Source organism: Leptonychotes weddellii, chromosome 13 (genome assembly GCF_054177405.1).
Source record: "Leptonychotes weddellii isolate Sample4059 chromosome 13, ASM5417740v2, whole genome shotgun sequence".
NCBI lineage: Eukaryota > Metazoa > Chordata > Mammalia > Carnivora > Phocidae > Leptonychotes > Leptonychotes weddellii.
The window spans coordinates 76,685,023-76,711,171 of record NC_138381.1 but is presented as its reverse complement, the minus strand read 5'-3'; the positions used below and the strand labels follow the sequence as shown (position 1 = coordinate 76,711,171).

Sequence of the window (26,149 nt, the reverse complement as noted above, 5' to 3'; positions counted from 1 at the left end):
CTCAGGAAGTCTATTCCCCCACATTTTCCCGTGTTTGGAAGCATTTATGAGGAATATATGTTTGCTATGGGAGAGTAAGACTTTCATATACAGTGTCATGTATTACTTTCCTTTAAGCATCTATCAGATGCACTTGTGCAAGAGCTTTAAAAAGCATGTGGAGGGGCGCCTGGGTGGCTCAGTCGGTTAAGCGTCTGCCTTCGGCTCAGGTCATGATCCCGGGGTCCTGGGATCAGCGGGGGAGCCTGCTTCTCCCTCTGCCTCTGCCTGCCGCTCCCCCTGCTTGTGCTCTCGCTATCTCTGTCTCCCTCTCTCTCTGTCATATAAATAAAATCTTTAAAAAAATTAAGCCATTGTTTAAAAAAAAAAAAATCATGTGAAAATAACAAATTGCATACTATGGCATCACTATTTTCACACACCAATTGACGGTTCACCTGTTCATCCATTTTTGCTATTTAAAGTAATGTTTTGATGAACATCATTATGCATATCTTCCTCAGAATTCGTGGGGCCAGATTCCTGACAGTGAGGGTCACATTCCGTCACTCAGTACCTTGCACTGCTGGGAGGGTCGTACTGCAAAACCCAGTTTACTTCAGGAATGTCTATTCCTCGGGCCATGACATCCGTGCACACTAAAATCCCACTAGAAAATGAAAAAAACCGTTCTGAGCAAGGGGGCCACCAACGTCATCACCGCCAGTCTTTCCCAGCCCTGATGAGGAGGACGACAGTAATGCACAGGTTCCAAACCTCTCACAGAAGCAAGCAGTTAGGAATCACATTTTGGCTTTTTTTCCTAAGGATATCTAGGACTTTACAAATTCCCAACAAAAACAGGTAGGGGTGCCTGGTGGCTCAGTTGTTAAAGTGTCTGCCTTCAGCTCAGGTCATGATCCCGGGGTCCTGGAATCGAGCCCCACATCGGGCTCCCTGCTCGGCGGGAAGCCTGCTTCTCCCTCTTCCACTCCCCCTGCTTGTGTTCCCTCTCTCGCTAGGTTTCTGTCAAATAAACAAATCTTTAAAAAAAAAGAAAACAGGAGGTAGGGAGGAGACCAGGGAAGAATTTTTTAAATTAGCATACTTTTCTTTAAAACAAACCAAAAACTGTAGTGAATCTAATCCTGAGGTGTAACAATCCATTCTATCACTCTGTCTACAAGAGTGCTTTTAACAACACAGCCAGGAGGCTCTTAGAAAAGCAGAAAAATGTTACTTCTACATGCAGAATTAATTATGGCCACTGAGAGATGCGAGCTCCCAACTGTGTAGTGACCAGACGACAACCTACGAGACTTCAATGAATCGCTCCCATCCACACCCCCCACCCGTTCAACCAATAGGTATCAAAACCCCCTGGGCCAGGCGCTGGGCCAGATACTGGGGAACCCAGGAGTGAACACAACACACAGGTCCCTGTTCTTATAGAGCTTACGATCTTGCAGGGAAGCTGGTGATAACTAGGGATGACGGGGTCAGGCCGGGGACAGGGCCCCCCAGGGCCACACAGCAGGTGTGATAACTGGGCAGAGGAGAACAAGGGTTCTAGGCAGAGAACACAGCCCATGTGAGGGCTGAGACGCAGAGGGACCTGCCAAAGCATACAGTGAGCTCCAAGGCAGCTAACTCACCTTTGCAGTTTGCGGAACTCCATGAAGATTTTATTGCGCTTGTGTTTCATCTTCCCATGAATGCACATGATCTTCACACTCTTCACCAGGGCCTCCAGAGCCTTTCCATAGTATTCCACACAGGCGCAGGTGCTGCGAGAGGGGACAGCGGGCTCAGAGTCGCTGGCCACCTGGGTCCCCTATTGCTGGGGGAGGGAGGCGGGAAGCACCAGATGCAGCGGAGAGGACCCGATCCTCTCTGGGAGAATGGCTACTGACATCATCCACCCTAAGCTCTGTATCCGAAATCCTCCTGGGTTTCTGACACCAGGACAAAACCCCACCGTGGCAGCCACGGGGCTGGCTGCTTCAAGGCCATGCCCAGCCACTTCCTCCCTTGCCTCCCTCTACGGCAGAGGCTGGGACAGCTACGCACGCATTTCCTCTGCCTCTCTGGAGGGGAGCAGCTGCCCAGTGACTCACCCCTGAAATGAAAGCCTGAGTCAGCTGGGGAAGCGGGGCGTCTGAGAAAGCTTTCTGCTCTTCTGATGTGAAGAATGCCCTTCCCCTCCCCCTGCCTTTCCTCCTTTCTGTTTTCAGTGCAGATGGGGCAGCAGGCATGACAGTGGCCATCTTCAAACCAGGAAGGGACAGACATGAACAAAAGGCCAAGATAGTCGCAGAAATACTGACCTGGACACTGGGGAGACATAACCCAATGTCAGGACCTGCCTAACCTCTGGCCTTCTTTCTACAGGAGAAAAATAACTCCTCCCGCTTGAGCCACAAAAGTTGGGTTTTCAGTTACTTGCAGCCAAACACATTCCTGAGAGAATTCCAAACCTTAGGGCTACATGCATCTGTACATTCTGGATGTGGCTGAGCCCCAGATTCTCCTACCACAACATCCAGAAGGATTACCTGAAGAAGATCAGGTGCTTTTCCTGCTTATGATTTCGAAGAAAATGTACCAGCTGGTTAAATTTCTCATCTGCCTTACATACCTGCAAAGTAAAAAGGAAAACCAATTAAAAAAAAAACTTATTGACGATAATAATCTCTTTAGCTGTTTCCAGTTTCAGCCTTAAATGTTAAGGAATCTGATTTCCTCCACTGATAGAACACATGCTAATTGGTCTACCTAGCTCAGAATGGGTATCAGCATGTGCTGCTGACACATTCAAGTCACAGAGTCATGTAACGAAGAGACGCACAGTCATCTAATGCAATCGTCCCCAAATCCCAGTATACAGACAGGGACCACACCAGCTATATCCGGGGTGGATTTTTTTTTTTAAGTAAGTTCTACACCCAACATGGGGCTTGAACTCATGACCCCAAGATCAAGAGTTGCACGCTCTCCAGACTGAGCCAGCCAGGTGTCCCTCCAGGGTAGATTTTTTTTTTTTTAATGCAGATTCTTGGGCACAGCATACAAATTCAGTAGGTCTAGGATTGGACCCAAGAATCCATATTATTTAGGAACTCCGAGGAGACTGTTACATCTCCATGTTCAGAAATCACTGCTCTAAGATGAAACCAGGTTTCCAGAAGAGAATGTACAAAATTTGAAAGACCTCCACAGAGAGAGACTCCAGTCTCTCTTAATATAATCAAGCACTCCATTCAGGCCCCTAAATGGGAGACATCTAAACCCATCTGTATGCATGCCCCCTATTTTTACCAAAACCAAATTCTCAATTTGGAATTCCTTCTCACACACTCAGATCTCTCTAAATGCAATCACTGAAATGAATACAAAACGGCAGAGCCATGTGGACGTCCAAAGCTAACATTTATTAGTACTTACTACGTACTAAGCACTGGCCTAATCTGTATTCATCAATCAGTCCTCACCACAACCTATGAAGTGGGTAGTACTGGAGCCCCCTATGTACAGGTAAGTGCATCCAGTTCAATTAGTAAGGGACAAAGCCAAGATGTGTACCTGGGCTTTCTGTCCTGGGCAGTCCTGCTCTGGCACCCACTCAGCCATGCACACTACCTACGGACCCCTCCCTCTGCCTGGGAAAGGCCGGGCTCCTGACTTCACCAGCCCAGCCCAGAAACGCCAGCAATGAGAAAGGCCCCCCAACTCAGGTGAGCCTGCCGGATTTCAACACCACGCTGTCCAGTAGACCCCATTCAGCATTATGACCGACCCGCAGGAATCAGCAAGGAGATCAGTGCACACCATGTAGTAGTTCTCCAGGCGGGAAGGAGTTTTCTGAGTGCTGCTGGCCGCTACGCCCTTCTCCTTCACCGAAATCCGTACAGGGTTCCGGAGCCCCGCTCGCACCAGGCTCTCCACTTCCTGCGTCTGAGTGGCAGAGAAAAGGCCTGTTCTCCTCTGCTTTGGCAAAAACTCCAGGATGGTGTTTATGCTAAAAAAGAGGGCTCAAACTTAATCCCTCATTTATCAGCGTCATCAACAAATACCACTTTATGATACTAAACAGATATTTAAAAGATTAGGAAAAAAGCCGTCACAGTATTTACAGTAGACGTTAACCAGAGGATGAGATTATGAGCAATTTTTATTTATTTATTTTTATTTCTTTATACTCTCGTTTTTCCAAGTTTTCTCCAATATGAACACATAATTATACTTTTATCATGTGGGGCAATTAAGAGAATGAAGACAAATAACTTTTGGGGACTAAGAACCATTGACCTATACATTTTAAGTAGCTGAATTGTATGATATATGAATTATATCCCAATAAAGCTATTCAAAACACACACACACAAACTTTCAAAGAAATCATGAAGGAAAATGCATCTTAAGAAGTAAAATTGGAACTTAAATTGTGTGCTAGAATTTAACAACCTAATGATTTGAAACTCAAATGAGGCCAAGAAAGGCAGTCATAAAGTGGTAAAGGAATTCCACTTTGCTCTCCTTTTCTCCAGTATCACCCAAAGCCAATGAAGCCCATAGTCCAGTACCTTGCCTCAAACCCCATGTCCAGAAGTCTGTCTGCTTCGTCCAACACCAGGACGTCGAGGGACCTCACACAGCTGGCCAGATCCAAGCCCTCCGCCTTCCTCCGAAACATGTCCTCCAGGCGGCCTGGAGTGGCCACAACGATGTTCCCACTTTGAAAACACAGTCATCATTTACCACACTCTCTGGATCTAGGGAATATCTGTGATTCCAAATACCAAGTTTTGTAAACCACCTCCCCCCCCCCCCCAAGTCATCTAAGTTCCAGTAAAGGGAAATACAGCCATGAGTGAGGAGACAGGGCTCAGGGCAGAAAAGTGAGGGCCATGAGGGAGGCAGACGGATTCCGGGCCAAGAGCCAGGGCGGGGTCAGCACACGCTGGACCGCTGGCCACATCTGGCCTGCACACAACCATGCCCATCCGTTCATGCATTGTCTGTGGTGGCTTTCACACCCCAACAGTGGAGCTGAATACCTGTGACAAACCATGTGGTCCACAAACCTAAAATATTTACCATCTGTTCCTTTACAGAAAAGGTTTGCTGACCCCCGACCTAGAACAAGTTATTCAACCACTTTAGGCCCCAGATAACTCGTCTATAAAATGAGAATGTTGGGCACCTGGGCGGCTCAGTCGTTAAGCATCTGCCTTCGGCTCAGGTCATGATCCCAGGTCCTGGGATCGAGCGCCCGCATCAGGCTCCCTGCCCAGCAGGAAGCCTGTTTCTCCCTCTCCCACTCCCCCTGCTTGTGTTCCTGCTCTCGCTATCTCTGTCTCTGTCAAATAAATAAATAAAATCTTTAAAAAAAAAAAAAAAATGAGAACGTTAACAGATTTAGAGAGAATTTTATGTTAAAGATCACAGCCACGGACGAAAGGCCAAATACAGCCCCTACACACTGGCTGACCTGCAAGAAGTTGGTTCTTTTGTTTTTTGGAGTTTTTAAATTTTTTTAGAAGGAATTTTTTTTTTTAAGATTTTATTTTTTTATTTATTTAAGATTTTATTTATTTATTTATTTACTTATTTGGCAGAGAGCAGAGAGAGAGAGAACAAGCAGGGGAAGCAGCAGAGGGAGAAGCAGATTCCCCACTGAGCAGGGAGCCCAATGCGGGGATCAATCCCAGGACTCTGGGATCATGACCTGGACCTGAGCCAAAGGCAGACACTTAACCAACTGAGCCACCTAGGCGCCCCTTAAAATTTTTTTTTTTTTTAAAGATTTATTTATTCATTTGAGAGAGTGAGAATGAGAGAGAGTACATGAGAGGGGGTAGGGTCAGAGGGAGAAGCAGGCTCCTCGCTGAGCAGGGAGCCTGATGCGGGACTCGATCCCGGGACTCCAGGATCATGACCTGAGCCGAAGGCAGTTGCTTAACCAACTGAGCCACCCAGGCGCCCCTTAAATTTTATTTTTAAGTAAGCTCTACACCACCGTGGGGTTCAAATCCACAATCCCAAGATCAAGAGTTGCATGCTCCACTGACTGAACCAGCCAGGCTTCCCAAGAAGTTGTTTTCTGTTTGTTTTTTTAATGTGAATTACATGTCAATGGTTAAAAGAAGTCTGGAGCTAACACATAAAAATCTGGAATTCCATATTCTTTTTTAAAAATTCAGTATCTGACAATACTGAGCCCAGAATCCCTCAAGGCAACTATCAGCTAGAGATAAGTATTTGGCCACATACTGGGCAGTTCCTACTCATCCATCCCCACCCCCGCCCTTTCACACCTCTGACCCCTGCAGAACTTGACTTTGTGACCCCTGCTAAAAAGCATCTCACAGGATAGCTGGAACACGGCAAATGCTCAATAGAAACAGTTCTCTTTATTAAGATTCTCTAACAAATTGGGCACAAAACCTATCACTGCTCATAATAAACCTTATTGATGGTGGGACTGAAAAAAATCCAAAGGGCTGATGGCCACCATGTATTCAAATACCCATCTGTTTATTTTTATTTATTTTTTTTTTTAAAGATTTTATTTATTTGACAGAGAAAGACACAGCGAGAGAGGGAACACAAACGGGGAGTGGGAGAGGAGAAGCAGACTCCCCGCCGAGCAGGGAGCCCGATGCGGGACTCGATCCTGGGACTCCAGGATCATGACCCGAGCCGAAGGCAGTCGCCCAACCAACTGAGCCACCCAGGCGCCCCCATCTGTTTATTAAACACGTGTGTGTGCTCAGCACCGTGTGAGGCTCTGAAGATGCAACGCTGCAGGACAGACAGCGCCCTGACCACTGGGCCTGCCTGGGGACACGAGGAGCCTAGCCCATGCAGTGCTCTAGAGGAAAGTTGGGTCTGTGTGGCAGCAGAGGCGTGAGAAAGCAGCGGCAGTGGAGAATGGTGGCCTGGCAAGCCCTGTACGAACATCAGGATCCTTCCTAAAGGCCAGCAGAAGCCAATAAAGAGTTTTCAATGAGTGACATGATCAGGCTGGCATTCTGAAAAGGCCACTTGGGCTGCTCTGTGGGCAGTGGATTGTAAGAAGGCAAGAGTAGAAACACATAGGAGAGAACGCTATTGCAGGAGCCCAGGAGAGACGGGGTGGTCTAGATCAGAGTGGGAGAGGGGGCGAGGGAGAAAATCAAAGGGCTAGAGATGTGTGCTCTGGAGAGAAAATGTAAATGATTCAGTGATGGTTAATGGGGGCAGGGATAGAAGGGACAGTGAGGCGTCAAGGCCAACTCCCAGACTTCAGGAGAAGCACATGGGTGGGCAGATGACTGAGAAACTCCAGATGACATGCACATTTGGGGATAAAAAACACCCATTCCAGACATGTTTGCAATAGCCGGGAAATGCCCAGGAGATGCCAGGCAGACAAGCAGCTACCTGCAGGTCTGGGACTCGGGGTGAGGTCGGGGACCACCAGGAGTGAGATGAGACCACTTAGAGAGCCCCAAGTGAGAAAAGCACGGGCCCTAAGTCCCATACAGTCAGCCTGGGGAGAGAAGGGGGGCCACCCCCTGACTCCCTTCTCCTCTGCAAGGTGAGACTCACTGAAGGGGAAATGCCCATCAGGACGAGAAGGAGCCAGCAGGCAAAATGGGAGGGTGGCCTGGAGAATAAAACCTTTCGGGGAGAGGGGATTGCTGAAGGGAGTGCTCCCCATTAGGCCTAGACCAGATATCACTTCCTCTTGGGTTCTGTGCCAAAAACAAGCAAGGAAAGGAGCAGAAGCAAGCAAACTTACCCTTGTTCCTTAAACCTTGCAACATCTTCTCCAGGATTCCTGCCTCCGATCCAGAGAATCTGGCTAAAACAAGAAACAGGTCTTCAGCAGGTCAGGCAAAGTAACAGCCCGTGGCTAACAGGGGCACTGCATCCAACTCACCTGAACTGTGGGAAGGGCTTCGTGAAATGTGCCAGGACTTCATCTATTTGAATAGCCAGCTCCCGTGTGGGTGTGATGATGATCGCCCCAACCTGCCCATGTGCAGGGAAAGGAAATAATGAGCCGAGTGGGCCCGCAGAGCTGAACCCACACGCCAGGACCGAGCACCTCAGAGAGCCAAGTTCCCAGGGGAACAGCACCTCTGGGCTTGTTCAGCACCAGTCCCAGTGCTTATCAGTGACTGCGCTGGATCACAGCCAGTTCTCATTATTGACAAACACGGGTTTCGAAAATACTGAAACGTTGCCTCTGGGGGAAATGCTGGGTCAGGTTCCGGCGAGCCTCGGGTCATGTTTTGTCAATGAATCAATCAATACAGAAGCCGGCTTTATGTGTGCTTCTGTCTAAAGACACCGTGAATAATATGTAGTTGATTTATCAATACTGAATTTGCTACCGGTCACACTATAACTCTTGCCTGAATGAAGCGTATCTCGCCTACTTGTTTTCTCCAAAAGGGCCATCCCAGCCTTCTGGCGCTCAGGAACACTAGACAGTGCTTCAGCTCTACACTTGAGGCCATTTTAAACACTGAAATCACCAGCAAGAATGCAAAAATCATAGGGGTAAACTGTGAGATGGACGCCTGTTTACAGCCTGAGAGCTAAAACAAGAAGGCAGAGCATTGCCCTGTTCAGACTCAGCTGGGAACGTGCACAGCAGGTGACTCCGATTCTTTGCTTCTCTGCACAAATCCGTGAATGAGTGAGAAAACACAGTAAGTACTGATCTAGGGAGCCACAAATAAATTTTAACAAGCAGGCAAATCCAGAAATACAGTATCTACAAGTAAGGAGGATAGATTTTTTTTCAATCTTTTGACCAGCTTCTTTGAATCGTGAACTCTACAATGACTAAGTGAAAATAAGCCACTTGGCTATCCTCACCTGATTCTTTTTTAACTTCTCTTCCCTTCTCAGAAGAATTTCCAGGATGGGGATGACAAAAGCGAGCGTTTTGCCACTACCTGTGACCTGCCAAGACGGAGAAAATTTGGTTTGCTTTTCCTCACAGTTCATTCTGGAGGGAAAACAGGGGGACAAGCTGCATTTCCATGAGGTACTCACCGCCTCTGCAGCGACATCTTTGTTTTTCATGAACAGGGGGATGGTTGCAGACTAGAGAAAGAGATGCAAAGCCCAGGTTAGAGAATGCCAAGCTCCATGGAGGTGGCCCAAGGACCTAGGAACACAGTGGGCGGCCTGGGTCACAAGGGACCCCACCACAATGTAGACTCTTACAGTCACCCCAAGGCACCCCAGGGGGATGGGCTCAGAGGCAACACAGCAGCAGTGTCTACACAGTGTGGAGGGGACAGCGAGCTGAGCTGGGATTCGGGAGTCCTGAATACTAGCCCTGCCTCACCTCCTTTTCCTCTCTGGACCAGGAAGTATTTGAAGACACTGAGTTTTAGGGTCCCTTCCAGCTCTCCTATCAAAAAACAATGATTCCAATAAACCCTCTCATTTTAAACACTGCAGGGGACCTCCAGATCTTGTGAAAAGCAGACTCAGGTCTCAGCTTTGAGGTCATCCCCTTCAGGACGCCACTCCTGGTCCTCAGAGCCTGAGCTCACCCATCACAGCACATGTAGCTCTTTTCTAGCAACCTCTATGCAAGTGGTTCTCAACCTGGATGATTCCTATGCCCTCGAGATACATGCAGCAATGCCTAGAGATGTTTCTGGTTGTCAAAACCCACAGCGGGGAGGGTGTGCTACTGGCATGTAGCAGGTAGAGGCCAGGGATGCTGTTAAACAGCTGACCGTGCTCAGGGCAGTTCCCCACCACAGACTACTTGCCAGTCCAGAATATCAAGAGTGCCGACACGGAGAAACTCTGCTCTAGACTGTTGTCCAAAAGGAACGTGATGTGACCCACATACATGGCTTTAAATTTTCCAGTAGCCACGTTAAAAGTAAAGACATAAAATGAATTTTACTAATGTGTTTTATTTAACCCAAGAGATCCAAACTATTGTCACTTCAACATGTAACGGATTTTTAAAAAGTAATTAATGAGATATTTCCATTCCTTATTTTTATACTAAGTCTTCAAAATCCATTGTACCTTTTACAGTTGGAGAACATCTCAATTTGGACTCACCATATTTCAAGTGTTCAAGAGCCGCAGGTGTCTGCTGACTCCCACAATGGCCGGCACAGCCCCTGATTACCAACATTGACGGCAGGGACTGGGTCTCCCTGCACTACAGTCCCAAGGCAGGGTTCCCAGCACTCCCAACTTTCATCTCCAGCTTCCTCCTCATCTTTCCTGAGGACCTCATGGGCATCTCAACTCAGTAACTCTTGAATTTCCCCCGGAAACATGTTACCTCTCCCTGCCTTCCCCATCTCAGTAAACGGTACCGCCATCCACCCAGCTGCTGAAGACAACAACCTCAGACTCCCTCTAGATTCCTCTTTGGTAACCCCTATATCTGGCCCCCCAACAACCCAAGCCCTCTCTCGAACTTCACTTCTCAGCATCTACTGCTACCTCTCTACTCCAAGTTGCCACCTCTCCTCACTTGACACTGGCCCCCTGACCTTTGAAGTCCATTCTCCACACAGCAGTCACCTCCCTTCCCTTCATACACAGTTTCCCATTAAGATGGCTTCCCACTGCATTTAAAAAGAATACAAACTCCTCCAAGACCCTGCCCAATGTGGACCCTACTTTGCTCATCTCTTACACTATGCCTGATGCTCCTGCCAAAGGCCTTTTTTCTGTTCCTCCCAGGTCACCTCTAGCCCCAGGACATTTGCACTGGCATCTCTCCCTGCTGGCATATCCTGCCCCAATCAACCCACAGCCAGCTCTTCAATCATTCCCGTATCAGCTCAGTGACCTTCGGAGGGGCGTTCCCTAACACACCACCTTAACCTCTGTCACTGTCACATCGTTGTGTTTTAGTTCTTTAGTGACACTTATCACCGACTGAAATTACCGTATTCTTCTACTCCTTTCTCCCTCCCCTGCATTAGAAAATAAGGCCCCTGCCTGGGGACCAACACTACAAAATCCCCAGAGCCTAGAAAACCTGATACACAATATGTCCTCAACAAGTATCTTTTGAATAAATGAATAAATTGGGCGAGAACCCTTCACTTGGCCCACATAGTAAAAACGACAGGTAACATTTACTGAGCTCCCATAGTCTCACAGCAACCCTACGAGACAGGTAAGAAGAAAACAGCACAGAGAGGTTAAGTCACCTGGCCGAGATCTCATAGCTAGAGGGGCGGGGCCGGATGCAGCGGGCACTTGGGCGCCAGGACTCACAGGCGGAGGGGTCGCGGAGGTCAGGGCCCCCCACCCGCCGGGGTCATTAACCAGGGTGGGCAGCCTGAAGACGCGGCAGAAGTCCCAGGCTCGGAGCCTCCCTGCCCCGCCTGACCCCCCCACCCCGCCCCGGCGCACGGAGGACCCTTCCCCGCCCGGCAGCGCCGGGTACCTGCACCGGCGTCATGTACGGGAAGCCCAGCTCCCGCAGCGCACCCAGCACCAGCGGGTGCAGCGGAATCGGCAGCGACTCCCAGGAGCCCTCCGTCACGTGCTCCATGGCTCGCCCTCTCTGGCAGCGCCGCCGCCGCCACCTGGACGCCACCCGGATGCCACCGGGCGCCGCCCGCGAGCACTTCCGCTTCCGGCCACCCGCGGGACCGCCGGCAACCGCGCTCTAGCAGCAGAGTTCCGGAGGGCGGGGAAAGGGTCCTCGTTGCCGAAGCTGGAAAAGCTGACCGCCCGGCAGTGAAAGTGGGCGGCGGGGCCCAGGCCCGAGTAGTTCCGTATGTTCTGCGCAGCCACCCTGGCTCGGGCGCCTTCCCACCGAGAGCAGGCATTTCGGCGGAGGCATTCTGCTCCGGCTCGCGGGCTTTCTGCGCCCATCAGAGGCAGGTGGCAGCACAAGACCGCGTCCTGGCCAAGGGACAGGTGGGTCTGGCGGGAACGGACAGAAATGTACCCCGGGCCCGGAGCCCCAAGTCAACGGATATGCGAAATCGGGTGATGGTCGGGACCCAGGGCCCGGTACACAATAAATGTTGGTTTACGTCCGAGAAAGTTAGAGCCCCAAACGAGAACATGATCTCCCGTTCCTGGGTTCACCATGGGCCGGGGCCGCTCATTTGTCCACGCACACATTCGTTCAGCAGTTTTCACTCACCGCCTGGTACATGCTGGGCTCCGTACTTACAAATGTCATCTCAGTGAGGCCTTCCTTTCCTAATCACTAAAACCGCTCACACTGCCTCACTTTTCCTCCATTGCACTTACCATTAATATGCAGATCAATTGGCATAGTAGGTTCGTCTTCCCCACTAAAAGGTAAATCCCACGACAATGGGGATTTTTCTTTAATTTCTTTAACCCAGCGGCTGCAACTGGCAGCAACACAGCACTCACTCAAATATTTTTAGGATGGATAAATGGGAGTAGTACTCATACAGATTCCAGTCATCACAAACTAAATGAAGTGAAACATAAAAAGCCTGAGGCAACGTTTCCACTGAAACAGGATCACACTTCAAAATACCTTTGACAACTGTTATAAAATGGGACTTCCAGAGTTCTGAAAGTAAAGGCAGAGGGAAAGAGCATACTTGCATTTGCGTTTGGGGCTCTACTTACTAGTTTTTGGACCCTTGGATGCTTTCCAAGCCTGTTTCCCTATTTCCAAAATGATTATAATAGCACCCAAGGTAAGGGCTGTTTTGAGGAATAAATGAGACAGACTGCATATAGCACTTAGCACAGTGCCAGTACATTCCACAATGTTCAACAAATGATAGTTTATTTTATTACTAGCAGGCCCTTAGTGTAATAGAGGAAGAGCAACAGTTTCTAAAAGCAGAGATCTAATTTCTGATTCCACCTGTCTTACCTGAGGGCCTTGCACAAATCACTGAATCTCTCCTAAACTGACTTCCCACATCCATAAACCAGGCAGTTGAGTATAACTCATCTTTTTTTCCAAATGAAAAAAAAAAAAAATACTTAAGATGTTAACACTGAATCATCCAAAGAAACCACACAAGGAAAACTAATATTGGGTTCCTACTCACTGTCCTCAAGTTTACAGACATACAAAGTGACAGACATCTATAACAGGCATAGTAACTCAGAAAACACGGACATGTCTCATTTCAAATATGAATAGAAAGTTGATATTTAACAAATGTGAATTATTAATATGAAACACAGAATATTGTTTTTAAAAAGAATTGTTTATTTACTGAACCTGGGGCAGATTAGATACACAACCAATTTTAAATGTACATCTTTTAATTCAATTTTGAAGTGTTTTCACACACACCCAAAAAAAAAAAAAAAATTTGGCATTGCAACAGTTGTCTTAAGGTAAAATACAGTCACCTTAAACTGTTGCAAGCATTTTCACCCAAAGTTGAAAAATTGTTTATCCTGAACATGAAAACCTGTAACAAATTTAAATTAATTATATAAAACTCGTTACTTGTAGTTTTCCCCTTGCAAAGATCCAAAAAAAATGTACAAGTAACTAATATACATCAGTCACAACATAATCCTGGATCACCCCCACACCACAACCAGATGCTCCTTTAATGTTAAACCCATCATCAGAGACCAAGAGAAAGTCGTTTCATTTTATACAAAACAAAATTCACATGTGCCAAAAAAGACCCAAGAAAAACAAAAACAAAATCCTAGTACTGACAGTGATGTCCAGTACCCTAATTAAACAGTGGCCAAAATGCCACTGATCAAAAATAAAATAGTGGCTGTATATCATTGCAATGAAATCCAAGAGGCTTTAACCCTTTGGCATCAGTAATCCAGATTTTTCCAATTGTATGAATGCACACTTCCTACACATGCCAAGAGCAGAGAAAGTGGATGTGCCAGCATAGAAAGGAAAGAGCTACCATTGGCTGAAACACCCAGAGAACTGGCTTTAGTAGAGACTGCTTGCAAGGTGAGGCAGAAACCAAAAAATGGCTATTAGCTGCTTGTGTCATTAATTTAACTGGAGGTGACTGAGTCCCAAGGTTCAAAACACAAATTTAGAAGGGGAAATGTGGTTGGGTTAAGTCTTATCTTTAAAGCAAAAACAAGATAGACAAGTATAAAAGTACCAACCTGGTAACACTCCAGTCAGAGTTCTGCCAGTAGGCTGGGTAGAAAATATCAAGATTCAGACAGTTGTTTCTCATAAGGACTCAACAAAAAGAATCTTTAGTGACTTGAACTGCAGGATAAGAGATCCAAAGAATGCAGTCATTTAAGTGAAGTACTATCCATGAAGTACTTTTCTGAGCTGCACTTCATCATGAAAACAAAAGGAAAGAAGATAAAATCGGAACTATATGCCTGTATTTCATTTACAGTGTTGGACAGATCTGTATAATGGATGCAGAATTCAAATAAGAAATTACGCCAATCAAGTGTCAAATTTTCACTCTAACTTTCCTAAAAAGGTGTTTTCCCCCAATATCTATTAATCACAAAGAAACATAAGCTGTGAATGTACAGTTTCAAAAATAAAAATGTAGAAACTAATGACATTATTATCACCAAGATGTTTGGTAAACAGTGAATTATGATTTTGAGATCATCAGGAAAAGGCTTTTTAAACAACCCTCCGGACTTCAAAAAATCTCTTCAGGTAGTAGATCTGTCCCAATGTCATGGCAACTAGAACAAGAGCTTCAAAGAAGGACCAAAGGACCACTCTGCTGTTTGTGTTGTCGTTGACTGTGAGGACAGACAAACAAACAAAATTTAACCAAAAAAAAAAAAAAACAAAACAAACCAAAAAAAAGCATAAGCATCATAAATCATCCTAGTCTTTACTCTAGGAAAGTAATATTTTGCACACCAAAGTACTCTAAATACTTTTGTCTTGTTCAGAAGCAACTCAACAAACTTAGAAGCAGAAAATTTTAGCTTTAAATGGGACCTTAAAGATTCATGGAGTATGATCGGGACACCTGGGTGGCTCAGTCGGTTAAGCATCTGCCTTTGGCTCAGGTCATGATCCCGGGGTCCTGGGATCAAGTCCCGCATCAGGCTCCTTGCTCAGCAGGGAGCCTGCTTCTCCCTCTGCCTGCTGCTCCCTCTGCTTGTGCTCTCTCTCTGATAAATAAATAAAATCTTAATAAAAAAAAAAAAAGATTCATGGAGTATGATCAAGGCTGCTCTGCTTGTGTATGGGGAGCAGAGAGGAAAAGTGACTTGCCCAACTGCCCAAGTGACTTCAACCTCTAGGGTTAAAACCCAATACAACCTTCTTTCTCCCTCACATTAAAATATTCCTACATTAGGGGCACCTGGGTGGCTCAGTCGTTAGGTGTCTGCCTTCGGCTCGGGTTGTGATCCCAGGGTCCTGGGATCGAGCCCCGCATCGGGCTCCCTACTCAGCAGGAAGCCTGCTTCTCCCTCTCCCACTCCCCCTTGCTTGTGTTCCCTCTCTCGCTGTGTCTCTCTCTGTCAAATAAATTAAAAAAAAAATCTTAAAATATTCCTACATTATAATTTTTTGCTGAATCAGAAAATTGACTTAAAAAAATGGAGAGATTATTTCAAGATCATACAGTTATCCAAAGCACTACCTACCTAGTCAAAATGTGTCAATCTAAGTGGCTTTTTCCTTAAACATTTATTCAACAAATATTGAGCACCTACTATGTATTTGGCAGCTGTTCTACATGGAAGAGGTTTCTCAGTTTCATGGACCGATACTGGCAGTTACTACCAAACTGGAACCAGTCTCATGATCTATCCCACTCTTAAGCTAAGGATCTGATTCTTAAAGCAACAGCCATGACCACTCTATCCATGTCACATTCTTTCAAATTTCTTTTTTTTTTTTTTTAGATTTTATTTATCTGACAGAGAGAGACACAGCCAAAGAGGGAACACAAGCAGGGAGAGTGGGAGAGGGAGAAGCAGGCTCCTGGCTGAGCAGGGAGCATGATGAGGGGCTCAATCCCAGGACCCCGGGATCATGACCTGAGCCGAAGGCAGACGCTTAACGACTGAGCCACCCAGGTGCCCCGACATTCTTTCAAATTTCTGATCAAATTCTACAGCCTTAACTTTTTAAAATTACTAGGTAGTTTCTGATTTTTCTACCAATGGCCAATATTAAAAACAATTACAACCAGCAATATAGTAACAATATTAATCAGCTGAATAAGTGAGTGCCATATTTTTAGATATATGTATATCATTTGTAGAACAATAACTAGATTATAATAGCTACTGGATTAATAATCACTCAAAAAGAAGTGAAAAGCAATTAACATGTTCCCAAAAAGGTAACTTGCAGTTACCAAAAAATGTGACTTTTTTCCCCAGAGTAAGAAGAGACACATGGCCAAGAATATTAATTAGAACCCTAAAAATCACAAAGCTTAAAAAATTTAAAAAATCACCAAAGCTGAAATTTTTCGTACTAAGTCCATGGCATGAAGTTTACTTCTGCTGAAAACTTGGTAACCAGTATCCAGCATAACTGTGAAGGACTAGCATTTTAAGATTTGTGTCTGAAAAGGGAATGACTGAGTAAACACTTCAAAATTATTAAGCAATCATGTAAAAAGAAGTATTTATCTCTCCCTTCATTTTACCTGGAAAAGTGTGTATATAATACACTGTCCTCATACTATTCACACATTAGCCATATCTAGAAGTAACACAGTATAACCACAACACTGGAGTAAAGGAAGAAAAAATGTCTCATTATGTTCACCTCTATGGATTAAGTGCTGTAGGAAGATGTACAAAAAACAAACATTGTGAGAACTATTTGATTTGCAAAAACAAACAGGATGCCTAAAATTCTATTTGTCTGTGAAACAAATACAGGAGCATCTCCACTCAAATTAAGTGCAAAAGAGTAAGGCTGGATGCCCCCAAAGACCGGAAGACAGGTGTTCCTCTGACTGCTGTGCTCCCAAGAACCTCCTATACCTTTAAAGCCATCTGGTCTGAACTGGTTAAAAATGAAAAGCAGTGTAAGCTCTTGGCCCTCAAGACTCTGCTCAGTGCCCTTCTCATCTCAGAATGGGCTGGGCCAGTGGAGAGCAAGGTAATCAACAGAGGGGTCTTGGCCAGGTGAGGGGGGAAGGTGGCGATCCGAGAGGGTAAAGAGATTACCAGTGGAGGCCAAGAGGAGAAGGAATCAGAGTGGAAGAGGCAACAGTGCACGTATACAAGCCTTGGTCTACCTCACGCCCACTGCACCCCTAAACAGTGAGAACAGGGGCTCTCACTTCTCTAATCTGTTGTGTTCACTCATTACTCTCCCACCAAAAGGCAAGGTGTGTGCTCTAGGTCCTAAAGGCTTATTTCCATCCATGGCAAGAGATGTAAGAGGGTAGGGAGAACACAAACCACATCTTGAAGAGGTTCAGCCTGTGCCTCTCTCTCTGGAGTCACTCTTCTCTCTGCTTTCTAGCCCAACCTCGGAACAAAGACTCCTGACTTCAACCACTTTGCATTCGCAGATGAGCTTGCTCCCGTGAGATCTAGCCCCAAGAACTATTTGAAGGATGAAAAACACTAAACCACAGGTGTGGACCTGGATCTAAAATATGATATCTGCTCTGTGTCAATATGGTACCTCTTAATTTTCCATACAAAAGCATAATACTAGCCATATCATGGGCTAGACAGGCTTTTGCAACCTAACATGGGATTCCAGTCACTGTTTCCTCAGATAAATACATTCCCCATTCCCAGTTTACAAACTCAGGAACCCAAGCTGAGCTTCACCTGGTGACTGCTTAGATTCATGTTGTAGTGCTCTCTATTTTAACTAACCTAAACCTTCCATTTTAGGAAAAAAAGCTAAATCTCAGCATATAATATGAATACATTGGCACAGAAATGTCAACTTTATGATTAAAAACCAACCACTTTATATTTGTCCTTTCCGCTTTGGGAAAACTATTAGTTTATTCCTTAGCTGACCACAGATTTTTTTTTTAAAAACTCTTAAAAGCTCATGCTAAATCTTAACAGCATTTTTCAGTTTAGATGAATGGTCCCAATGAAAAACTAGACTAGTACAAAGCTCTACAAACACGTACTCAAAAAATATCTCTGCAGAGGTACTTTTTCAAGTTAATGCTTTAGTATAATAATGTTTGTAAAATACCCAAATGAGGAAAATTCAAGCAAGCTGTTGGGTAATACACCTTCAGGATTTCATGGCCACCAGACACTGTTGCAAAGTTACAGCATTAACTTACTCGCTCTGTGTATTCTCTCCCGAACTTCCATGTACTCCTGTTCATGCTTTACAGCTGTCATCGCCACTGCTAGCTCATTAATCATTTCTTCTAGCTTGTTCTGGTGAGCTACAGAAAAATGTTAAGAACAGATTAGCATGTATTTGGCAATCTCCTTTTGAAAAAATACATATAAAGCAGTATTCCTCAAAATATTCTCAGAGAAGACATATAAAAGAAGCTGTTTAGAAATGGCTCAGACATCATGTTGGACTACTGATGACAATTTAATTCTCAAAGCATTTTTTTAACGTCCATTCCCAGAACAGAAAGCTCTTTCAGGGTGGAAAACATACTATACAACACTTACTAACTAAAGGAAAACAATTAATCCTAAGAAATTTCCTCTAATGAACTGCTGCTAAGTTCACTGTATTGACTAACTAGAGAAGAAAAAAAGACTGAGGAGGGGAAAAAAAGAGAACACAAAATATAAAACAAACAAAATTCCTAACAATAATCCTATAAATAACAATATTTAACTAAAATCAAAACCTATGCTTTAAAATCATATAACTCTAATGTTAATTTAAGAGCAGCCTCAAAACAGACTTTTAATCTCAATGAAGCTGAGCAGACAAAACCCAAGACATTCTTGAAAAAATCCACACCAAAATTCAAACATTCTTCTATGGAAATCAAAGCAGTAATTTCACTACAGTGGGGAATGGCAGGCATTATAAGTGAGAAGACAAGCTCTCAGTTGCACAAGGTTTAAAATCAGGTATTCTTTTTAGCCAAAAATGAAGACAAGGTGAACTAACAGTTCTAAAGAGTAAGTGTATGCTTCTAGACAGTGCTATGTTATGACAATGAACACACAGTTAGGAAAAAATTATCTACCACAAGGGAAGATTCCCATTAGAGGGCCCCTACCCATGTTAAGTTAATTAGGCTAGAATCTCAAATCTTTTTTTTTTTTTAATTTATTTGAGAGAGAGAGAGCACAAGACGGGGTAGGGTCAGAGGAAGAAGCAGACTCCCTGCCGAGCAAGGAGCCCGATGCGGGACTCGATTCCGGGACTCCGGGATTATGACCTGAGCTGAAGGCAGTCTTTTAACCAACTGAGCCACCCAGGCGCCCTAGAATCTCAAATCATCCCTCACTGGCTTCATTCGGGAAACCCTGAGCATGACATGAAACCTTAGGAGCAGGGTCTCTCAGGAATGGCACTGTTGACATTTTTTTTTTTTTTTAAAGATTTTATTTATTTGACAGAGAGAGACACAGCAAGAGAGGGGAACACAAGCAGGGGGAGTGGGAGAGGGAGAAGCAGGCTTCCCGCCGACCAGGGAGCCCGATGCGGGACTCGATCCCAGGACCCTGGAATCATGACCTGAGCCGAAGGCAGATGCTTAACGACTGAGCCACCCAGGCGCCCCCATTGTTGACATTTTCAACCAGATAATTCTGCGTTGTGGGGGGTTGTCCAGTACATTTTAGGATCTTTCATCCAGCCATGAGAACCAAAAATGTCTCCTGATAGGGGCGCCTGGATGGATTAAGTAGAGCATGCGACTCTTGAGGGTCGTGAGTTCAAGCCCCACAATGGACGTGGAGCCTACTTAAAAAAAAGTCTCCAGATATTGTCGAATGTCCTCTTGGGGGCAAACACTATCCTCACTTGAGGACCACTGCTTTAGAATACAGTTTGATTTCAAAGCTTCTATTCACTGACTTTAGCAAACAAAAGCAAGAATTTTAAATATTAAAGGTTTAAGAATAGGGTGCCTGGGTGGCTCAGTCGTTAGGCGTCTGCCTTCGGCTCAGGTCACGATCCCAGGGTCCTGGGATCGAGTCCTGCATCGGGCTCCCCACTCAGCGGGGAGCCTGCTTCTCCCTCTGCCTCTGCCTGCCGCTCTGCCTACTTGTGCTCTCTGTCAAATACATAAAATCTTAAAAAAAAAAAAAGGTTTAGGAATAATTCAAGAGTCACATTCATCAGCCCACGTTTTCTAACTATTTAGAAAGGACTAATTTCCAGAAAATGAACAAGCACAAACCCCTTCAAAACTCCGAATTCTCCTTGAGTTAGCCAAGTCCTACACTGTAAATGGCCCCGAAAAACAAGCACAGGAATTACTAAGTAGTAGGATTCTCTAAATTCTAGATTTCAAACGTAACAAATACTTCTTTATGACGTAAGTACTCTACTAACTGCTTAATATCTAGGACAAATATTATCACGTTAATACTAGGAAATGCATTGAACTGCTAGTTTCCACAAATCCTGACGTACGCTGTACAACCCCCTCCCACCCCCGCAATACCCCAATCCAAATGTGCTGGTTCTTGGTAAGCAATTTATCCAGAAGACTTGGTTCAGGGTTTACTGCTGGTCAGTGGAGAAATAAAAGTTAACTGAACTATAACATACGGCTGAAAGAGCTTTTGTCACCATCTCTGGAGACAGCTTCTACAACTGCATTTCACATCCAACCAAGTTTCAAGTTACAAAACTTCAATAATGGTTAAAAAACAAGCCACCAAAATACTTCTTACAAGGTGAACAGCATCATTTGCCATTAGCTATGTTTAAGACTTTTACTCCTCCAGTTACAGTTGAATCCTTCCACCCTCAGCATTCATTTAAAAGAAACAAAGTATGATGTTACTACGAAGATATCAATCACTGTATTTCCACTGCCATTCATTTAAAATGACCTAACCTACACCTCTCGTCAACCAAATAAAAACAATCACTCTAAAACTCTAATTAGTTGTAGGGGTCTGTTTTTAATTAAGAGAAAAAAACACTCTCATGCTAACAAACTGAGGTTAGAAAGAAGGAAAGCAGAAATTAGCAGCAAAGAAAAATATGCAAGACAGGATGCTGTCAAAAAGCAATCCACCTACCATCCCAGGTATCTCCACCACCTAAAGAAAAGTGTAAGATATAAACACACAAAAATAAAGTTTAACTCAACCACCCATGTATAAATGAGCAAACAATGATGTATATACCAGGATTAGCAAATCAACACAACAAACAACCTAAAACACACGTAACCTACATTCTTACAAAAGCACAGACTGACTACAAAAAGTTGCCAGAAGAGGCAACTATAAAGAACTCAAACAAATATAAACTTCCAGAAACTTACTTTTGCTAATTAGGAATCCTGAAGAAATAAAATGTATCACAGAAGTTTTTGGTTTTAAAGACAGTGAATCAAGGTACAATAAGAAATCAAAATAAACACTCTATTCAGATAAATAACAATGTACCCAATATTAATTCTTGAAACAGGATGTAAATCTTCCGAATGTTCATCTCACCTTCTGTTTCCATGTCTTGTCCTTTGGGAGCCTCCCCAATATCAATGGTGAACATCACTATCTTTGGAGTCATGGTAGACATCCTGTTGCTGAAACAAAACTTGTATGTTCCATCCATGTGAGCAGCAAATGTGTATTTCCCACTGGACTCTCGGTCTCCTTTATAAATTCCTTTATTATCAGGCCCTGTAATCTGGAGGCAGGAAAGAAATGCACATCACAAAAGATTTAAAATCATACTCTTAGTAGGTACTGTCTACTGGCAATAGGATATTCGCGAAGAAAATGTAATTTTCACTTAATGACAGTAATCTCTTTGGGCTGCAGTTCTCCCACTTATGAAACAAGGCTGGACTAGATGGCTCTCCAGAACATCTTCCAATCCAGACTACATGTTTCATTTATCCAATTTAAGCATGAACCCCTCAGAAACAGAAATAGTACCTTACACATTGTCTCCAAATGGCCTTCTAACACCAAAACACATGCAAACTATTAATATCAAAACATGAAAAAAAATCTTTAAAGCTAAGGAATTTGAGCAAGCTACACTTTTAGGTTTTCTTAATTGATTGCTGCAAACCAGTGAAGGAATCTGCTTTATCTGAGATACCAGAAGGCTTGAGAAAAAAAGACCAGACTGGAAACTGAGAGACCCATGTTCTCATCCATCTGCTAAAAATCAACTGTTAGGCCTTGGTTAACTTAGTTCTTATAAAGCCTGTCACCTGCAAAACTTGGGAGACCAGAATAGTTTATCTCTAAAGTCTTAACTAATTTTACCAGTCACTCCTTCCATTATCCCCTTATCTTTGGACTTCACTTGTACTGTGTAATTGGTGCCCAACTCTGCTGTTCATTGTCAAATGGAAAATTCTTGAACCCAATTAATCATGTTAACAGTGAATTTAAGTATTAATTACATCTGGTTTCCTAAAAAAATAATTAAAAATAAAAGCGAAATCATTTGGTTTAAAAAGACAGAGCAGGAAATTTAGGGACTGCTAGTTTCTTAAAATAAATTCGTTTTCTCCAGATACTTCATCTGCAATCATTACCCCTAAATTGAATGACCCAACTCCACCTTTTCCTTAGTCAGAGATGGCTCAAGGAGGTATCTGGAGGTTTGCATAAAAATAGGTTAAACGCTCGGCCTTTTTCCATGAAAAATAAAAAAAAGCACAACGCAAATATCTGCCTGGCCTTTCGCTTTACTTTTTCTGAAGTTTCCACGTCATGCCCCAACATTAATCCGTAACACGACGAAGTGCAGCTGCAGACCCAGTGGAGACCTGCCGTCGGCTAACCTCAACATTTAAGTGCCTTCTGGGCCCCGAGCTGACACGCGGCGCCTGGCCGACAAAGCTCGGCGACAGGTTCCACGGGGAGCCCGCCGTTCAAGCTGAGAACCCAACGCGACGAAGCAAGGCTCTGCATCCGCACGGGATCCTGAGGCATGGAACCCGGGCGGGCCGCGGGTGAAAGAGCCGTTAGGGGGTCCCGCGGACGTGGGCCAGACGGCGGCCCGGGCCCCTCCCAGCACTCGGACAGCGGCCTCCACGCCCCGAGCCCCCGCAGGCCCCGCGCGGGCCCCAGCGCCGCCAACCCCCGAACGGCCCCGCGACCCCGCCTGGGCCCCGGGCAGCGTGCCCGCACCTCCACGTCGATGTCCAGGAAGCCGCCCTCGGCCACCTCAAAGATGAGGCCCATCTTGGTCCCCGAGGTGACCCGCTCGAAGAAGCACTCCTCGGCGTGCGCGTCGATGCTGACGAAGTAGCCCGAGGCCGTGGCCAGAAGAGCAGCCAAGAGCACCAACAGCTCAGCGAGCGTCACCATGGTGGGGCTGGGGCCGAAGCCAGGACCGGGACCGCGGCCTCCAGAGCCGCCGCCGCCGCCACCGCTGCCTCCTCAGCCGCCGCTGCCTCAGCTCCGCCTCTTCCGGCTGCGCCACCCGAGGGGGCTGATGCGGGCGCCGTGGATTGGCGGGCGCCGGCAGCTGCCACGTAACGGACGCACGGCGGCCGCCGAGGGACACGGCGGCTCCGCCCAACCCGAGCCTGGACGGTGGCTCTGAAGGGCCAAACGTCGTTGTCCCCACCTCCCTCCTCTTTCCTGCGCAACCTAAATTTCACGTGGACCACAGGAGAAAGCGACGGTATCAAGAAACCTCCTGCGCCCAGTGCAACTCCCTAAGACTGTCCAAAGAGATGGTGAAGGTTTAGAGGCAGTAAGAAGTAAAAGGAGAGGGGCGCCTGGGTCGCTCAGTTAGGTGTGGGACTCTTGATTTCCGCTCAGGTCACGATCTTAGGGTCGAGACCGAGACCCGGGTGGGGCTCCGCGCTAAGCAGGGAGTCTGCTTGAGATTTTCTTTCTCTCTCTCCCTCCCCCCCAGCTCGTTGGCCCGCTCAGTCGTTAAGCATCTGCTTTCGGCTCAGGTCCTGATCCCAGTGTCCTGGGATCGAGCCCCGCGTCGGGCTCCTTGCTCCTCCCTCTGCCTGCCGCTCCCCCTGCTTGTGTTCCCTCTCTCGCTGTCTCTCTCTGTCAAATAAATAAATAAAATCTTAAAAAAAAAAAAAAAAAAAAGATGTAAAAGGAGACAGGGGGCTCACCCCAAGGGCTTTGAGATTTTCTGTTGGCCTCCCCTTGACACCAGAAACTCGCTAACAAGCTCCAAACCGGTCTCCAATTACCCAGTTTTCCACCGGTTTGATCCAATTCAGATGCCTGGTAACCCTCCAGAAGACCTCGGGATCATTACCATCTAATTGTTTTGTTGTTGTTTTTTAAGATTTTTTTTTTTTAATTTTATTTGAGAGAGAGAGCCCAAGGGGGCTGAGGGGGAGAGGGAGAGAGAGAAACAGACTCACTGCTGAGCAGGGAACCTGACGGGGGGAGGGGGGGGCGGGGGGAGGGTGCTGGATCCTAGGACCCTGAGATCATGACGTGAGCTAAAGGCAGACGCTCAACCAACTGAGCCACCCAGGTGCCCCTTAAGCTTTTCTTTTTTTTTTTTTTTAAGATTTTTATTTATTTATTTGACAGAGAGCAAGAGAGGGAACACAAGCAGGAGCAGTGGGAAAGGGAGAGGCAGGCTTCCCCCGAGCAGGGAGCCCGATGCAGGGCTGATCCCAGGACCCTGAGATCATGACCTGAGCCGAAGACAGTTGCCTAACCAACTGAGCCACCCAGATGCCCCAAGATTTTATTTTTTAAGCAAACTCTACATACCCAAGGTGGGGCTGGAACTCATAACCTTGAGATCACGTGTCCCATGCTTCATGGACTGAGCCAGCCAGGCACCCCACTTCTAGTTGTTAAAACCAGAAACCCACTTACCAGCTTGCTGACACATCCCACTGTGCCCATTTAAGGGAAGAAATAATATCCTCTGATTCAGAGAATCCTCCTACCCCTTCTGGGAAAAACCCTCAAGTCAACTTCCATGCCAGCCCCTTCCACCCTAACCCCAGAAACCCTGACCATGAGTCCTAATGGCAGAAGGTTCCTTCCGAGCCTGAGCTCGCCTTCTGCCTTCTCTGGCCATTGAACGAATTACCTGCCTGCCATCCAATACTGTTTTGTTACTTGGCAGACGGTATTGAGCAGGGAAAGCACTTACCCCTTGGGAAGCACCCTCATCCCACAGAAACCTACGGGGAAGGATGGAGATGGATATAGACTGGGAAGGGGCACAAGGGAACCTCCTGGGATGCTGGAAAAGTTTAATATCTTCGCCTAGTGTTTACATATTATTTTTTTAAACAAGAAGATCTAGACTTAAAACTGATGTACCTTATATTGCTGTATGTATATAACACTTCAACTACAAAAATATTTTTCTACCTTGTTCAAATCCTCCAAAACTAGCATTCTCTTAGTTCCCCAAAGTGTTGCTGCCACATCAGGCCCCCTTAGCTCTTGCCAGCCGCTAGGACGATTCTCTGCATTTTGCTTCCAGACGTAATTCTACTCATCCCTCAAAACCCAACTCAAATGTCACCTCTTTTCTTCTCTAGAATGTCCCTAGACATACCTCTGCCACATACAAGCCCCATGCTCTGTGCTTTCGATGCAGATTTGTGCAACTGAATTACGGTTATTTACCAGTCTGCGACCCTTGTGAGCCACCAGCCTTGGCACATGTATGCTGTGCTCACAGGGCCACAAAAGACCTCACTCATGACATACGAGTTGAGTTCATTGCCCTGGCCTGGGGATGAGGAGACCTGGGTGGTTACTTCAGCTTTGCACATAGCTGTGTGACCTTAATTATGTTCCATCAACTTTGAGCTTCAGTCTCCTCACCTGTAAAGAGGGGATGATGACACCACGTGCCTTGCTTGTTATCATGAGGACCAGATGACACGGTGTATGTGAAGGTGCTCTCCAAATTTGAGGGATTATTTCCTTTTTTTTCCCCTTTTTTTAAGACTATCAAGCAATAGGGCGCCTGGGTGGCTCAGTTGGTTAAGCGACTGCCTTCGGCTCAGGTCATGATCCTGGAGTCCCTGGATTGAGTCCCGCATCAGGCTCCCTGTGCCTGCTTCTCCCTCTGACCCTCCCCCCTCTCATGTGCTCTCTCTCTCTCATTCTCTCTGTCTCAAATAAATAAATAAAATCTTTAAAA

The 26,149-nt window shown here is 45.8% G+C and overlaps 2 protein-coding genes across 3 annotated transcripts; both read right to left on the bottom strand.

The window, feature by feature from the left end:
- Positions 1-8: 8 nt before the first annotated feature.
- Positions 9-11,603, bottom strand: DDX55 (DEAD-box helicase 55). Of its 2 annotated transcripts, none has more exons than XM_081802383.1 (10): positions 11,423-11,603; positions 9,034-9,084; positions 8,854-8,940; positions 7,907-7,998; positions 7,766-7,828; positions 4,563-4,712; positions 3,808-3,997; positions 2,535-2,617; positions 1,635-1,766; positions 9-649 (listed from the first exon to the last, which is right to left on the bottom strand). In XM_081802383.1, exons 1-10 carry the CDS (start codon positions 11,528-11,530, stop codon positions 550-552), a joined length of 1,056 nt encoding a protein of 351 aa, XP_081658509.1. In that variant the 5' UTR covers positions 11,531-11,603; the 3' UTR covers positions 9-549. The 2 variants fall into 2 exon arrangements, with proteins under 2 accessions (XP_081658509.1, XP_081658510.1); XM_081802384.1 differs by lacking the exon at positions 11,423-11,603 and adding an exon at positions 11,184-11,373.
- A 1,571-nt stretch (positions 11,604-13,174) lies between these two features.
- TMED2 (transmembrane p24 trafficking protein 2) lies at positions 13,175-23,456 on the bottom strand. The gene is made up of 4 exons (XM_006740411.3): positions 23,179-23,456; positions 21,523-21,715; positions 18,204-18,311; positions 13,175-14,700 (listed from the first exon to the last, which is right to left on the bottom strand). The coding sequence occupies exons 1-4, from the start codon at positions 23,356-23,358 to the stop codon at positions 14,576-14,578; spliced, it is 606 nt and encodes a 201-aa protein (XP_006740474.1). The 5' UTR covers positions 23,359-23,456; the 3' UTR covers positions 13,175-14,575.
- Between the last annotated feature and the right edge of the window lie 2,693 nt (positions 23,457-26,149).

Bases quoted from the DNA above. Each gene is read 5' to 3' on its own strand.
- TMED2 (XM_006740411.3), bottom strand. From the start codon at position 23,358: ATGGTGACGCTCGCTGAGCTGTTGGTGCTCTTGGCTGCTCTTCTGGCC. The intron at 18,312-21,522 runs GTGAGATGAACA...ATTTTTCTGTAG, and splicing joins ACAAGACATGGAAACAGAAG to CTCACCAGAACAAGCTAGAA. The intron at 14,701-18,203 runs GTAAGTTAATGC...CTGTCCTCACAG, and splicing joins GGAGAGAATACACAGAGCGA to TCAACGACAACACAAACAGC.
- DDX55 (XM_081802383.1), bottom strand. From the start codon at position 11,530: ATGGAGCACGTGACGGAGGGCTCCTGGGAGTCGCTGCCGATTCCGCTG. The intron at 8,941-9,033 runs GTGAGTACCTCA...CCGTCTTGGCAG, and splicing joins AAGATGTCGCTGCAGAGGCG to GTCACAGGTAGTGGCAAAAC. The intron at 650-1,634 runs GTGAGTTAGCTG...TTCATTTTCTAG, and splicing joins GAGTTCCGCAAACTGCAAAG to TGGGATTTTAGTGTGCACGG.